Source organism: Salvelinus fontinalis, chromosome 9 (assembly GCF_029448725.1).
Source record: "Salvelinus fontinalis isolate EN_2023a chromosome 9, ASM2944872v1, whole genome shotgun sequence".
In the NCBI taxonomy this organism is placed as follows: domain Eukaryota; kingdom Metazoa; phylum Chordata; class Actinopteri; order Salmoniformes; family Salmonidae; genus Salvelinus; species Salvelinus fontinalis.
Genome location: NC_074673.1, coordinates 340001 through 357500, shown reverse-complemented (window position 1 = coordinate 357500; position 17500 = coordinate 340001). Strand labels below are relative to the sequence as shown.

At 45.2% G+C, this 17500-nt stretch overlaps 2 protein-coding genes across 3 annotated transcripts in view; one reads left to right on the top strand and one right to left on the bottom strand.

The window, feature by feature from the left end:
• LOC129861857 (potassium voltage-gated channel subfamily C member 1-like) overlaps positions 1 to 10025 on the bottom strand; it is a 75784-nt gene extending 65759 nt beyond the window's left edge. For both annotated transcript variants that reach the window (XM_055932998.1, XM_055933000.1), the window contains exon 1: positions 9070 to 10025. In XM_055932998.1, the coding sequence (XP_055788973.1) occupies positions 9070 to 9651 (582 nt within the window). In that variant the 5' untranslated portion in view covers positions 9652 to 10025. The remainder of the gene's footprint in view (positions 1 to 9069) is intronic.
• A 2552-nt stretch (positions 10026 to 12577) lies between these two features.
• LOC129861856 (CD81 antigen-like) overlaps positions 12578 to 17500 on the top strand; it is a 31477-nt gene continuing 26554 nt past the window's right edge. The window contains exons 1-2 of the mRNA XM_055932997.1: positions 12578 to 12901; positions 17317 to 17431. Of these exons, the coding sequence (XP_055788972.1) occupies positions 12836 to 12901; positions 17317 to 17431 (181 nt within the window). The 5' untranslated portion in view covers positions 12578 to 12835. The remainder of the gene's footprint in view (positions 12902 to 17316; positions 17432 to 17500) is intronic.

Sequence of the window (17500 nt, the reverse complement as noted above, 5' to 3'; positions counted from 1 at the left end):
TGATTATTCAGTATATTCCATAAGAAATATTTTAGATGTATATTTCATATATTTTTTCTTCACATTCTGAGCTGAGAGAACTCTGCATCACCACGATGCACTGCTGCTCGTCTTGTGAAGCAGAACCACAGGTAGACGATGGTCGACCTCCCGGGTGGCGCAGTGGTCTAGGGCTGCGTCACCAGAGTCTCTGGGTTCGCGCCCAGGCTCTGTCGCAGCTGGCCGCGACCGGGAGGTCCGTGGGGCGACGCACAATTGGCATAGCGTCGTCCGGGTTAGGGAGGGTTTGGCCGGTAGGGATATCCTTGTCTCAGTATGTAAAATGTAATAAAATGTATGCACTCTACTGTAAGTCGCTCTGGATAAGAGCGCCTGCTAAATGACTAAAATGTAATGTAAATGTAAATGTCATGACCTCTGCCCCGTCTGCCTCGGCATTGGCCACCGTTAGGCCCTTACTGACCCCTGCATTAACTGAGTCAGAAGAAAGCTCTGCCTCATTACGCGCTGTTTACTTGAGTAAAAGTAAAGATACCTTAATAGAAAATGACTCAATTAAAATTGAATGTCACCCAGTAAAATACTACTTGAGTAAAAGTCTAAAAGTATTTGGTTTTAAATATACTTAAGTATCAAAAGTCAAAGTACAAGTAGATATCATTTCAAATTCCTTCCATGAAGCAAACCAGGCAGCACATTTCTATAGTTTTTACAAACAAAACATTTGTGTTTAGTGAGTCCGCCAGATCAGAGGCAGTAGAGATGACCAGGGATGTTCTCTGTTTAGTGATGACCAGGGATGTTCTCTGATTAGTGAGTCCGCCAGATCGGAGGCAGTAGGGATGACCAGGGATGTTCTCTGATTAGTGAGTCCGCCAGATCGGAGGCAGTAGGGACGACCAGGGATGTTCTCTGTTTAGTGAGTCCGCCAGATCAAAGTCAGTAGGGATGACCAGGAATGTTCTCTGTTTAGTGAGTCCGCCAGATCAGATTCAGTAAGGATGACCAGGGATGTTCTCTGTTTAGTGAGTCCTCCAGATCAGAGGCAGTAGGGATGACCAGGGATGTTCTCTGTTTAGTGAGTCCGCCAGATCAGAGGCAGTAGAGATGACCCGGGATGTTCTCTGTTTAGTGAGTCCGCCAGATCAGAGGCAGTAGGGATGACCAGGGATGTTCTCTGTTTAGTGAGTCCGCCAGATCAGAGGCAGTAGGGATGATCAGGGATGTTCTCTTGATAAATGTGTGAATTTCAAAACATAATTCTGCCCTGCTAAGCATTTAAAATGTAACGCCTACTTTTGGGTGTCAGGGAAAATGTATGGAGTAAAAAGTACATTATTTTCTTTAGGAATGCAGTAAAGTAAAAGTTGTAAACCATATAAATAGTAAAGTAAAGAACAGATATGCAAAAAATCTACTTAAGTGGTACTTTAAAGTATTTTTACTAAAGTACTTTACACCACTGAACACCATCAGCACAGCCAGAACGCCATCAGCACCACCAGTACACCATCAGCCCAGCCAGTACGCCATCAGCACCACCAGTACACCATCAGCACAGCCAGAACGCCATCAGCACCACCAGTACACCATCAGCACAGCCAGAACGCCATCAGCACCACCAGTACGCCATCAGCACAGCCAGTACACGATCAGCACAGCCAGAACGCCATCAGCACAGCCAGTACACCATCAGCACAGCCAGTACGCCATCAGCACAGCCAGTACACGATCAGCACAGCCAGTACGCCATCAGCACCACCAGTACACCATCAGCACAGCCAGTACGCCATCAGCACAGCCAGTACACCATCAGCACAGCCAGAACACCATCAGCACCACCAGTACACCATCAGCACAGCCAGTACACCATCAGCACAGCCAGTACACCATCAGCACAGCCAGAACACCATCAGCACAGCCAGTACACCATCAGCACAGCCAGAACGCCATCAGCACCACCAGTACACCATCAGCACAGCCAGAACGCCATCAGCACCACCAGTACGCCATCAGCACAGCCAGTACACGATCAGCACAGCCAGAAAGCTATCAGCACAGCCAGTACACCATCAGCACAGCCAGTACGCCATCAGCACAGCCAGTACACGATCAGCACAGCCAGTACGCCATCAGCACCACCAGTACACCATCAGCACAGCCAGTACGCCATCAGCACAGCCAGTACACCATCAGCACAGACAGAACGCCATCAGCACCACCAGTACACCATCAGCACAGCCAGTACACCATCAGCACAGCCAGTACACCATCAGCACAGCCAGAACACCATCAGCACAGCCAGTACACCATCAGCACAGCCAGTACACCATCAGCACAGCCAGAACACCATCAGCACCGCCAGTACACCATCAGCACAGCCAGAACGCCATCAGCACCACCAGTACACCATCAGCACAGCCAGTACACGATCAGCACCACCAGTACACCATCAGCACCACCAGTACACCATCAGCACCACCAGTACACCATCAGCACCACCAGTACACCATCAGCACAGTCAGTACACCATCAGCACCACCAGTACACCATCAGCACAGCCAGTACACCATCAGCCCAGCCAGTACACCATCAGCCCAGCCAGTACACCATCAGCACAGCCAGAACGCCATCAACACAGCCAGTACACCATCAGCACAGCTAGAACGCCATCAACACAGTCAGTACACCATCAGCACAGCCAGTACACCATGAGCACAGCCAGAACGCCATCAACACAGTCAGTACACCACCAGAACCACCAGTACGCCATCAGCACCACCAGTACACCACCTGAACCACCAGTACACCATCAGCACAGCCAGTACAACATCAGCACAGCCAGTACACCATCAGCACAGCCAGTACGCCATCAACACCCCCAGTACGCCATCAGCCCAGCCAGTACACCATCAGCCCAGCCAGTACACCATCAGCACAGCCAGAACGCCATCAACACAGCCAGTACACCATCAGCACAGCCAGAACGCCATCAACACAGTCAGTACACCACCAGAACCACCAGTACGCCATCAGCACCACCAGAACGCCATCAGCACCATCAGTACACCATCAGCACCACCAGTACACCACCAGAACCACCAGTACACCACCAGAACCACCAGTACACCACCAGAACCACCAGTACACCATCAGTACGACCAGTACACCATCAGCACCACCAGTACACCACCAGAACCACCAGTACACCATCAGCACCACCAGTACGCCATCAGCACAGCCAGAACCACCAGTACACCATCAGCCCAGCCAGTACACCATCAGCACAGCCAGTACACCATCAGCACCACCAGTACACCATCAGCACCGCCAGTACACCATCAGCACAGCCAGTAAACCATCAGCGCCACCAGTACACCATCAGCACCGCCAGTAAACCATCAGCGCCACCAGTACACCATCAGCACCGCCAGTACGCCATCAGCACCACCAGTACGCCATCAGCACCGCCAGTACACCATCAGCACCACCAGTACGCCATCAGCACCACCAGTACACCATCAGCACAGCCAGTACACCATCAGCACCATCAGCACCACCAGTACACAATCAGCACCACCAGTACACCATCAGCACAGCCAGTACACCATCAGCACCACCAGTACACCATCAGCACAGCCAGTACACCATCAGCACAGCCAGTACAGGGTTGTTTTGGTCTCTATGGTGACGACCAGGGTTGTTTTGGTCTCTATGGTGACGACCAGGGTTGTTTTGGCCTCCATGGTGACGACCAGGGTTGTTTTGGTCTCTATGGTGACGACCAGGGTTGTATTGGTCTCTATGGTGACGACCAGGGTTGTTTTGGTCTCTATGGTGACGATCAGGGTTGTTTTGGTCTCTATGGTGACGACCAGGGTTGTTTTGTTCTCTATGGTGACGACCAGGGTTGTATTGGTCTCTATGGTGACGACCAGGGTTGTTTTGGTCTCTTTGGTGACGACCAGGGTTGTTTTGGTCTCTATGGTGATGACCAGGGTTGTTTTGTTCTCTATGGTGACGACCAGGGTTGTTTTGGTCTCTATGGTGACGACCAGGGTTCTTTTGTCCTCTTTGGTGAAGACCAGGGTTGTTTTGGTCTCTATGGTGACGACCAGGATTCTTTTGTCCTCCATGGTGACGACCAGGATTCTTTTGGCCTCCATGGTGACGACCAGGGTTGTTTTGGTCTCTATGGTGACGACCAGGGTTGTTTTGGTCTCTATGGTGACGACCAGGGTTGTTTTGGTCTCTATGGTGACGACCAGGATTGTTTTGGCCTCTATGGTGACGACCAGGGTTGTTTTGGTCTCTATGGTGACGACCAGGGTTGTTTTGGTCTCTATGGTGACGACCAGGGTTGTTTTGGTCTCTATGGTGACGACCAGGATTGTTTTGGCCTCTATGGTGACGACCAGGGTTGTTCTGCCCATAGAAGTAGAAAGACTAGATAGTGACTAGATTCTATTTCTAAGTTCTTGCCCTGGTTGGCTAATCCTAGTTGATGTTCACTGTGATTTAACCTAGTTAAATAAAGGTTAAATAAAAAAAGTAATGAGTGACAACAGAGACAGTGATAGGGGTCGTTCCACTGTCACGTGATGTGTCCACTGTGAATACTACAGTCTGTAATTAACACTTGTAATAATTAACCACATGCCGTGCTTCATAAAGCTCTGTCAAACCTTGCCCTACTTCATTACAATGTGAACCTGAATCACATCTGAATCTGAATCAAGCAGAAATCTGAATCTGAACCAAACAGAATTCTGAATCTGAATCTAGCTGAATACTGCCTATAAATAACAGACACTGTGATCTAGTCCAAGTCAATTATATTCTGTTCTCCATAAAGCTCTGTCAAACTTCATTGCTGAGGTCCTGTCTTGCTCACACTGAAATGTATGGCTTATTGGCTTTTACAATGAAATATGTAGCTCTCACACTGAAATGTATGGCTCTCACACTGAAATGTATGGCTCTCACACTGAAATATATATAGCTTTCACTGAAATATGTAGCTCTCACACTGAAATGTATGGCTCTCACACTGAAATGTATGGCTCTCACACTGAAATGTATGGCTCTCACACTGAAATGTATGGCTCTCACACTGAAATGTATGGCTCTCACACTGAAATGTATGGCTCTCACACTGAAATGTATGGCTCTCACACTGAAATATGTAGCTCTCACACTGAAATGTATGGCTCTCACACTGAAATGTATGGCTCTCACACAGAAATGTATGGCTCTCACACTGAAATGTATGGCTCACACTGAATATGTATGGCAGCTCTGAATGGTTTCCGGTTGTCGGAATTTTAGACAACGGTCCAAGTTAAGAGTTATGTGAAACTAGTTTTATAATAAAACAAAAACTTGAGGACGAGATGCTCAGCATTTGAGAGGTCGGCTACTTTCACTCTATTAAAAAAAAAAATCACCACTCACCAATCAACCTCTCTTCCCTGTCTGCCACACAACAAGAGCAAGTCAGGCATAAACAATCAATCAACTTGTCTTCCCCGTCTGCCACACAACAAGAGCAAGTCAGGCATAAACAATCAATCAACTTGTCCTCCCCGTCTGCCACACAACAAGAGCAAGTCAGGCATAAACAATCGATCAACTTGTCTTCCCCGTCTGCCACACAACAAGAGCAAGTCAGGCATAAACAATCAATCAACTTGTCTTCCCCGTCTGCCACACAACAAGAGCAAGTCAGGCATAAACAATCAATCAACTTGTCTTCCCCGTCTGCCACACAACAAGAGCAAGTCAGGCATAAACAATCAATCAACTTGTCTTCCCTGTCTGCCACACAACAAGAGCAAGTCAGGCATAAACAATCAATCAACTTGTCTTCCCTGTCTGCCACACAACAAGAGCAAGTCAGGCATAAACAATCAATCAACTTGTCTTCCCTGTCTGCCACACAACAAGTGCAAGTCAGGCATGAACAATCAATCAACCTCTCTTCCCTGTCTGCCACACAACAAGAGCAAGTCAGGCATAAACAATCAATCAACAACTCCAATCTGAACGGCTCCTCAATTAATAATCAACTGTATTTCTGATCTTAACGGTGTTGTTGTATTCTGGACCTGTAATAACTCGTACTTTTACAGTGGGCGATAACATCAGAGTGTTAACTTCGTGTTGATTGGCCGTGTGCCCACCTTATCCTGTAATGATAATCAATTGCCATGTCACACAGCTGCATGAGCAGCACGACACACAGTATTTGGGTAGAGGGTTTCACCTGGCTGGTCTAAAAGAGTGGAAATATGACATAATAAAAACCTTCTACTTGGAGCATGCATTATGATGCAGTTACAATACATTGTTAGACTTGTCATGAGCATGTATGAACCTTTATAATGTCTTATGATCATCTAATACTCATCCCGCCATTTTCACTCCATTTAAAATCTTGATACAGTAACTTACAAGGCTTATTAAAAGTATTATATGATTTCATACATACTTACAACAGGTTATAATGCATTATACCAGCAGGCTTTACTTACAACAAGTTATAATGCTTTATAACGGCAGGCTTTACTTACAAGTTATAATGCTTTATACCAGCAGGCTTTACTTACAACAAGTTATAATGCTTTATAACGGCAGGCTTTACTTACAACAAGTTATAATGCTTTATAACGGCAGGCTTTACTTACAAGTTATAATGCTTTATACCAGCAGGCTTTACTTACAACAAGTTATAATGCTTTATAACGGCAGGCTTTACTTACAAGTTATAATGCTTTATACCAGCAGGCTTTACTTACAACAAGTTATAATGCATTATAACAGCAGGCTTTACTTACAAGTTATAATGCATTATACCAGCAGGCTTTACTTACAACAAGTTATAATGTATTATACCAGCAGGTTTTACTTACAGCAAGTTATAATGCATTATACCAGCAGGCTTTACTTACAACAAGTTATAATGCATTATACCAGCAGGCTTTACGTACAACAAGTTATAATGCATTATAACAGCAGGCTTTACTTACAAGTTATAATGCATTATAACAGCAGGCTTTACTTACAACAAGTTATAATGCATTATACCAGAAGGCTTTACTTACAGCAAGTTATAATGCATTATACCAGCAGGCTTTACTTACAACAAGTTATAATGCATTATAACAGCGGGCTTTACTTACAAGTTATAATGCATTATACCAGCAGGCTTTACTTACAGCAAGTTATAATGCATTATAACAGCAGGCTTTACTTACAACAAGTTATAATGCATTATAACAGCAGGCTTTACTAACAAGTTATAATGCTTTATACCAGCAGGGTTTACTTACAAGTTATAATGCATTATAACAGCAGGCTTTACTTACAACAAGTTATAATGCATTATAACAGCAGGCTTTACTTACAAGTTATACCGCTTTATACCAGCAGGCTTTACTTACAAGTTATAATACTTTATACCAGCAGGCGTTACTTACAAGTTATAATGCATTATAACAGCAGGCTTTACTTACAACAAGTTATAATGCTTCAAAAAAAATGTTACCAAAATGTCTTCGGGTGCAAAGTCGTTTCACTATCACCACCATCGAGGACCATAGGACCAGGCCAGATGGAAGCCTGCCCGTAATAACAGGTCCAAGAACCTCGTCCCTCCGACCGTGGAGCAGCAATCTGTGTACCATCTCAGGCTGGAGGTCTGCCATCAGATACTGCCAACTGCTGCTGGTGCTAAAGATCTGGTTTACTCAACATGCTGACCTGACCTATTTAACCAACACTATCTGCCAATATCAAACCTAGCCAGGTGTTCTAATCAGCACTACCTGCCAATATCCACCCAGCCAGGTATTCTAACCAAACTAACTGCCAATATCCACCCAGCCAGGTATTCTAACCAAACTAACTGCCAATATCCACCCAGCCAGGTATTCTAACCAAACTAACTGCCAATATCCACCCAGCCAGGTATTGTAACCAAACTAACTGCCAATATCCACCCAGCCAGGTATTGTAACCAACACTAACTGCCAATATCCACCCAGCCAGGTATTCTAACCAAACTAACTGCCAATATCCACCCAACCAGGTATTGTAACCAAACTAACTGCCTACCTACCATGTATTCTCAAACTGCCAATATCCCAGGTTTTCTCAAACTGCCAATATCCCAGGTATTCTCAAACTGCCAATATCCCAGGTATTCTCAAACTGCCAACATCCCATGTATTCTCAAACTACCCACATCCCACCCAGGTATTCTAGTCTCATGTCCATGAGTAGCCTGGTTGGTGCTGTCTTGCCAACTCCTATGGCCATTGTCACACTCACTAAGACAGCACAGACAGTTCTGGCCCCAGGCTAGTCCAAAAGGATTCATAAACCTTGTTTAACCAAACGAAATAACCAACATAAATACCAACATCCCAGGTAAGCTATTCTCATGTTCAGGAGGTTCTTGGTACAAAGACATGTAGCACCTTTTCACACTATTGTCCCAACCTGAACCTATAGGCAAACTGTGCTGTCTTTGATATTTTATTTTATTATTGTCCTCCCCAGTACTGTTCCAGGAACCATGGTGGATGCCAGTGCAGTACAGCTCAGCTTGGCACGGTTTGGCTCAGCTTAGTAAGAAAGGGTTATAATACTCGTGGTGAGATACACTCGGCTTTCTCTGTTTTTTTTGCTGACATCATCTGTGTCCCAGTGTCCCTATTCAGTGTCCTACTTTTGATCAGAGCCCCATTGACCACAATCTAGGGGTGAAAGTAGGCTAGTGCTTAGGATCCATTGGTCAACATTTATTCCTTCCCACCTGACTGTTACAGTAACATTCTCCTGCTGTAGAGCTCCCTGGTGAGTCCCCGGGGAGTAGACTAGCCTGACATCTCAAGGTCACTCTCACACAGACCCTCTCCACATCACATGGCTGGAAGTCCTCTATCAATCTCCATCTCTGTAAATCTCTCATTCATCATGAAACCACATAGCCATCATTAGGCTTAATATCAATTGGAAAGGGAAATAGAGATTATGGACGGTAGAGAAAATATCTCTCTTACTCACCCGTGCATATTTAGAAGAGTAGGGGTCTTCAAACAGAGCCCACATGCGTTTCTGCCAACGACCCCACAGTCCTCTTGCCTTTATGTCGGTAGAGTACCCCTGCGCCAACCTCCTCGTCATCTCATCTGCCTCATCACCGACCCCATCCCCCGGGTCGGTCACGAACTCCGGGTCCTGATCTTCATTACTGGTTAAGTCGAGCAGGGCACCCCCGCCGAAACTATCAAGCGCTTCCTCCGCCTCCCGGTGCTGGCTATAGGTCATCCAGCAGCAAGGCTCCACGTCCGTCTCATCGATGCCCCAGAATGCCAATTCCTCCTCGTAAAGAGGTCCGCAGACATCGGCAGGGCAGTGCAGTTTACCAGTTCGGTAATAGTTAAGGATATGGGCGAAAACGGCAGGGTGGCGGTCGAAAAAGAATTCCTCATGTTTGTCGTCCCAGTCGAAGTGACTAGGCGCGTCGGGTTCGGCCAGACAGGATAAACGTGTGCCGGGCAGGGTACGTAGGGTACCGCGGTATGTCTGGTGCTTGGTCCCACCCACGTTTATCACAATGCGATCCTTTTCGTCGCTCAAGCCCATTGCGTCCCTTAAGCATGTCTCCAATAAGTTCCCAGCATCACAACGGCAACTCTATGAGCACCGCACGCCACAGTGGGAGGGGGGGGGGGGGGGTGAAAAAAACGCATGCAAGTGCAACACATGCACAACCCGGGGTTACCAGGGGAGGGAAGAGGGAAGAGTTACGTCTAGGCTGCTGCTGGTTGCAGGCTGTATATCCTAAATAGTGCAGGCCTATAGGACTAATCAGCACATATTCCCACTGATGATGCCGGATACCCCAATGTTTCCACAACCTGTCGTAGAAATCAACCACAAGACCTACCAGAGGGAAAACATTTAAATCCAAAATGATAGCCAGTGTAGCCAATGGCATGCCATTAAAAATGGATGGTGGTTTGGTGGTGAATGGTGAATGCGGGTGTGTGTTGCCGTGGTGCTGAAAGGACAGCACCAGTCCCTCCCTCTCTCTCTCTCTCTCTCTCCCGGAGACACTCTGCTTGCTATTTAGAACGCTATCCGTCCTCTCGTGTATCTACTGTCGTTCACCTTCGACCCGAAAACGACACATTCAAATCAAGTTTTCCGTTGAACGAAACAGTTGGACAGCAACCGGTAGCTTTTAGCCTACTAGGACTAGATCAGGCGCCGCGCAAGATGTCTGTGACTGTAATTATCTTCAGCGGGGTAAATTGTTGTTTTCACGTATGCATTTTTTGGCGAATCAATGCCTGTGATTCCCTCGTGTTCGAGACTGCAGGAGAGCGAGTAGTCCACTGTGACACCACATGAAGTATGAACACGGAAGGACAGGAGGCAGGAAGGTAACGCGCACGTCCTCTGTTCTCTGTGTTCTCTGACTGAGCAATGCTCGCGGTGATGATTCTCTTGAGAATCCTCAGAATTGACTCGAAGAAGAGACGCGGTTGTTCTGGAAACACCGTGGAAGAAGAAGAAGAAGAAGAAGAAGAAGAAGAAGAAGAAGAAGAAGAAGAAGAAGAAGAAGAAGAAGAAGAAGAAGAAGAAGAGGAGGAGGAGGAAGGAGAATACGCGTGGAGAATGATATGGAGCATGCCCAGTCAGAACCATTGTTTTGCTGAAACTGTCTTCTGAGTTCATGCGTTCACTGATTGTTTGCCTCCATGCAGCCAGGCACCGCCACCCGTTCCCCCTCCCTCCCTTTCCCTTTCACTTCCTCCATGTCTTTGTACTGGACATATAGCCTCATTATTTTGGACCGTATGCAGTTAGACAGCCTGACATAGTCAATCGGTTTATGAGGGTATGACCCTGAAACCAGTTGGCTAAACTCAAAATCCACGCTATATTAAAAACTTACATTAATTCATCCATTTGAAAATTAATAGAGAGATAGAGTATCATCAGCATTATATTATCACTGGATGTATGAAAATGTCTGGCCCCTCTTTATACAAAGTGATTTCCTATGAACAAAGACACAGAAGGCCAGTGATAACCCAACAGCCTCTACATTCAGTTCCCTCTCTCTCGTCATTATATGGTAGGAGTCATGAAGGTGTTGTTATAGGCACTGCCAACAGAGAGCAGTGTTGCCCATGTCGTTCCCTGCCTCTGTCCTCTTTGTGTCTCTGCAATGATCCATTACGATGACATTACACTGGCTGCATCCCAAATGGAACCCTTTTCTCTATTTAGTGGAACCCTATTCGCTATTGAATAGAACCCTATTCCCTATTTAATATAACCCTATTCGCTATTGAATAGAACCCTATTCCCTATTTAGTGGAACCCTATTCCCTATTTAGTGGAACCCTATTTGCTATTGAATAGAACCCTATTCCCTATTTAGTGGAACCCTATTCCCTATTTAATATAACCCTATTCGCTATTGAATAGAACCCTATTCCCTATTTAGTGGAACCCTATTCCCTATTTAGTGGAACCCTATTTGCTATCGAATAGAACCCTATTCCCTATTTAGTGGAACCCTATTCCCTATTTAATATAACGCTATTCGCTATTGAATAGAACGCTGTTCCCTATTTAATGGAACCCTATTCGCTATTGAATAGAACCCTATTCCCTATTTAGTGGAACCCAATTCCCTATTTAGTGGAACCCTATTCCCTGTTTAGTGGAACCCTATTCCCTGTTTAGTGGAACCCTATTCCCTGTTTAGTGGAACCCTATTCCCTGTTTAGTGGAACCCTATTCCCTGTTTAGTGGAACCCTATTCCCTGTTTAGTGGAACCCTATTCCCTGTTTAGTGGAACCCTATTCTCTATTTAGTGGAACCCTATTCCCTGTTTAGTGGAACCCTATTCCCTATTTAGTGGAACCCTATTCCCTATTTAATGGAACCCTATTCCCTATTTATTGGAACCCTGTTACCTATTTAGTGGAACCCTATTCCCTATTTAGTGGAACCCTATTCCTTATTTAATGGAACCCTATTCCCTATTTAGTGGAACCCTATTCCTTATTTAATGGAACCCTGTTCCCTATTTAGTGGAACCCTATTCCCTATTTAGAGCACTACTTTTGACCAGAGACCATAGCCTAGATATGTGGAAGAAGTCCCTACGCTCTTTTTTATCTCAATATTTAGACATGTGGAACGCAGCAGCGTAATAGTGGTTATCTCGATGTTTAGGTGGAAAATAAATGCGGTATATTTGTGTTCTGAATACTTGTTTATAGTGGAAGAATAACAAAAACACTGAGCAAAAAAAAACAGTATATTGCTCCTCCTAACTCCTGTAGTTTTATGAAGATTTATATTTTTTTATTAACTTTTATTCATTGAGACCAGGGTCTCTAATTCCAAACGATGCCCTGAGTACAAACGTTTTATCAGAAACAAGAAGAAAAATTAACAGTACAAATTAAACAAGAAGAAAAATATATAAATAACCACAAGCCAAGCCACGCTGTCTTTCATCTGTCCTCTTTACCACCCTCATCACTTGGTGGGCCGTTTCCAGTCTCGGTTTACACAGTCATCAGTTAAAGGAGGAGTTTCAACCCATTCTGGGTGTACATACCTTGAGATTTCTGACACAGAATTCGAGTTCTTAGAACGAGAAGAAGCTTCTTAGAACGAGAAGAAGCTTCTTAGAACGAGAAGAAGCTAACGGTAGTCATTCTTAGAATCTCGGGCACACTGGTATCACGCAGACTTTATTTATTTATTTAAGATAACGGACCTGAACAGACGATCATCATGACTGTCGTTGGCTGCAACAAGTGTATCAAATTCATGCTGTTTTTCTTTAATTTCGTTTTCTGGGTGAGTTGAGTCTTTTTAAAATCTATTTTATTACGATCCTACTTTAAAGTGATTATCATTTACATTTGTTCGGTCTGTAGTTTATTTATTGATTAAAAAAAAGTGCATCTTGAATGTTTTAACTTATAATATAACTTTGAGTCATTCAGAATTGTTATGACACCTTTAAATCTATTTTGTCTCCGTAACCAGATAGTATCCCTGAGGTATTGAAATGAGCTCCCGTTCAACACTGTTATGATACAGGCCTATCTTATGATAATCTCATACACTTGTTGATATTGTTTTCAATGGTCCAACTGATGACCGTGTGAAAACTGTAGTGGCTCAATAAAGTAAGCCAGTCCTAGACGAGGTACTATTAATGATTTATATATACACTAGGTGATTGGTAGGATCCACCGTGTTGAAGCCACCGTGCCTCCATCTTGGCTCTCCCCCACCATTGTGTTGTAGCCACTGTGACTCCATCTTGGCTCTCCCCCACCATTGTATTGAAGCCACCATGACTCCATCTTGGCTCTCCCCCACCATTGTATTGAAGCCACCATGACTCCATCTTGGTTCTCCCCCACCATTGTATTGAAGCCACCGTGCCTCCATCTTGGCTCTCCCCCACCATTGTGTTGAAGCCACCGTGCCTCCATCTTGGCTCTCCCCCACCATTGTGTTGAAGCCACCGTGACTCCATCTTGGCTCTCCCTCACCATTGTGTTGAAGCCACCGTGACTCCATCTTGGCTCTCCTCCACCATTGTGTTGAAGTCACCGTGACTCCATCTTGGCTCTCCCACCGTGCCTCCATCTTGGCTCTCCTCCACCATTGTATTGAAGCCACCGTGCCTCCATCTTGGCTCTCCCCCACCATTGTATTGAAGCCACCATGACTCCATCTTGGCTCTCCCTCACCATTGTATTGAAGCCACCATGACTCCATCTTGGCTCTCCCTCACCATTGTGTTGAAGCCACCGTGCCTCCATCTTGGCTCTCCCCCACCATTGTGTTGAAGCCACCATGCCTCCATCTTGGCTCTCCCCCACCATTGTGTTGAAGCCACCGTGACTCCATCTTGGCTCTCCCCCACCATTGTGTTGAAGCCACCATGACTCCATCTTGGCTCTCCCCCACCATTGTATTGAAGCCACCATGCCTCCATCTTGGCTCTCCCCCACCATTGTGTTGAAGTCACTGTGACTCCATCTTGGCTCTCCCCCACCATTGTATTGAAGCCACCGTGACTCCATCTTGGTTCTCCCCCACCATTGTGTTGAAGCCACCGTGCCTCCATCTTGGCTCTCCCCCTCCATTGTGTTGAAGCCACCGTGACTCCATCTTGGCTCTCCCCCACCATTGTGTTGAAGCCACCGTGACTCCATCTTGGCTCTCCCTCACCATTGTGTTGAAGCCACCATGCCTCCATCTTGGCTCTCCCCCACCATTGTGTTGAAGCCACCGTGACTCCATCTTGGCTCTCCCCCACCATTGTGTTGAAGCCACCGTGCCTCCATCTTGGCTCTCCCTCACCATTGTATTGAAGCCACCGTGACTCCATCTTGGTTCTTCCTCAACATTGTAAAAAATATTTAGGAAGCCATAGAAATGCATTTACTAATGTCTGCATTTGTTTTTGCCACATGTAGTACATTACAGACTCCTTAATGCATACTTTTAAATTATATTATGTGAGCTAAACATAGAAAACTGAACAAATATATAAAAACATTTTCCTTGAAGTATATATTTTAGAGATGACTAATGTTACTGTCCCCACTACAAGAACAAAACATACTTAAATACATGTATGTTTGTCCTTGAAACATTTCATTGAAGCACTGTAGAATTCCATTCATTCGTGTGTGTGTGTGTGTGGTGTGTGTGTGTGTGTGTGTGTGTGTGTGTGTGTGTGTGTGTGTGTGTGTGTGTGTGTGTGTGTGTGTGTGTGTGTGTGTGTGTGTGTGTGTGTGTGTGTGTGTGTGTGTGTGTGTGTGTGTGTGTGTGTGAGAGAGAGGGGGGGCATCAATAGATGAAACATAATAACTACACAGCCAAACTCCCTGGGCCATGGCAGGTTACCAAGGTTACCCCTGATCAACAGGATCAACGGGATCAACAGGGTCATCATGTTTACTCAAATCCCCGAGCAGACAAGGTGAAAAATCTGTTCGATGTGCCTTTGTGCAAGGAACTTGACCCTAATTAATCAAAGGTCACCGTTGATAATGGCTGACCCTGGCTGTGACCCCACTCTCCGAGGCTGTCTCAGGGGGAGTTGGGATTTGCGGGGGGGAAAAAACACATTTCCAATTCACACGTGATAATAATAAAGTGAAATAGGAAGCATATAAACACCCCACTACATTATCATATTACTTTAGCCTGTCCCAGGTGGGCGGCGTTTGCACTTTTGGGACTATTCTATTAGTTCCACTGCACCAGACAAGCTTAATCTAGCGCAGTGTTAGTATTTGTAATGTTTTTTTGAAATACCATTTGAACCATGGATTGATTTGGGGGGGGGGGAACCAGAAGGTGGAGGAGAGGGAGACTGTTTCTCTTGGACATTTCCTTTGTTCCTACACACTTCCTGCAGTAGCTAGATCCTGTGGTGGTCTTGGTAGTGTTTAGGCTACATTCAAATGTAGATTTAATTGGTACCAGATGTCTTCTTTCATAAAATATACCAAGTTGTTGCGTGTCAGAATCATGTAATTACACAGGAATAGCAGTTACGGTTGGGTTTGTCTATTGCCATTGCGTATAAGAAACTGTATCGTTATGTGAAATCCTCATAAAAGTCATGCAGCCTTATCCTGGACACTAGTTTCCTTTTTGATTTACGGTTTCCTTCTTTAGTGTTGTTGTTTTACTGATTAGCTGCATGTCGTGTCAGTAGAAACACTGACCGTTTTGATTTTCCTCTCCTTTGTCCCATTTTTGAGGATTCAGTTTCCTGCTTCTTGGTTCTAGAACAATGAAGTCGAGGACAGTTTATGAGCAAACATGTGCTGAAAGGTTTTCACAACCGCTGACAGATTGGAGAGGTTGACAACGGGCACAGAATGCTTTACAGTTATCCGGACTAGACCCCCCACAAAAAAGAGCAAGCAAAAGAAGAGTGGCAAGGGAAACCATTGTTGTAACAATGTGCAAATAGCTGAAGGATGAAAATGGGGGGGGGGGGGACAGATAAATATAGGTTGTATTTACAATGGTGTTTGTTCTTAACCGGTTGCCCCCTTTTCTCATGACAACGGGTCACACCTCTTGCTGCTGTGATGGTACACTGCGGTATTTTGCCTAACATTTATGGGAGTTTATCTATGTATGATTTGTTAAAAAGAAAATTATGGGTCTGTGTGATCTGTGGGAAATATGTGTCTAAGACGGTCATACAGTTGCCTACAGTGACCTTTCTCAATAGCAAGGCTATGCTCACTGAGTCTGTACATAGTTAAGGATTTTCTTAATTTTGGAGTCAGTCACAGTGGTCAGGTATTCTGCCACTGTGTACTCTCTGTTTATGGCCAAATAGCATTCCAATTTGCTCTGTTATGTTTGGTTGATTCTTTGCTTTCTCATAATTTGGTTGGGTCTGTGTTTCTGTCCTGGGACTCTGTGAGGTCTGTTTGTGTTTGTGAACAGAGCCCCAGAACCAGATGACTGAGGGGACTCTTCTCTAGGTTCATCTCTCTGTAGGTGAGGGCTCTGTGAGGTCTGTTTGTGTTTGTGAACAGAGCCCCAGAACCAGATGACTGAGGGGACTCTTCTCTAGGTTCATCTCTCTGTAGGTGAGGGCTCTGTGAGGTCTGTTTGTGTTTGTGAACAGAGCCCCAGAACCAGATGACTGAGGGGACTCTTCTCTAGGTTCATCTCTCTGTAGGTGAGGGCTTTGTGGTGGAATGTGTGGGCATCACTTCCTTTCGTACTTCTGCTCTGCATGTATTGTTTGGGGTTTTGCATTGTGCACAAAGTATATTTTTGCAGACTTCTGCATGCTGAGTCTCAATTGGATGTTTGTCCCATTTTGTGAATTCTTGGTTGGGGAGCGGACCCCAGACCTCACAACCATAAAGGGCAATGGGTTCGATAACTGATTTAAGTATTTTAGCCAGATCCTAATTGGGATGTCGAGTTTCATGTTCCTTTTTATGGCATAGAAGGCCCTTTTTCCCTTGTCTCTTAGATTGTTCACAGTCTTGTGGAAGTTACCTGTGGTGTTGATGTTTAGGCCGAGGTAGGTGTAATTCTCTGTGTGCTTTAGGGCGCCAGTGTCTAGATAGAATTTGTATTTGTTGTCTTGGCTACTGGACCTTTTTTGGAACACCACTATTTTTTGTCTTACTGAGATTTACTGTCATGGCCCAAGTCCGACAGAATCTGTGCTGAAGATCTCTCTCTGTCTTTCTCCCTGACAGTTGGCTGGAGGTGTGATCTTGGGAGTGGCTCTATGGCTTCGTCATGACAACCAGACCAGCAGTCTCCTCATGCAGCAGTTTGAAGGCCAGCAGGCTCCAAACACCTTCTATATCAGTAAGTAACCATGATCCCTGTGGGAATTGAACCCGCAACCTCCGCCATGTGGGTTGAGATACAACTTAC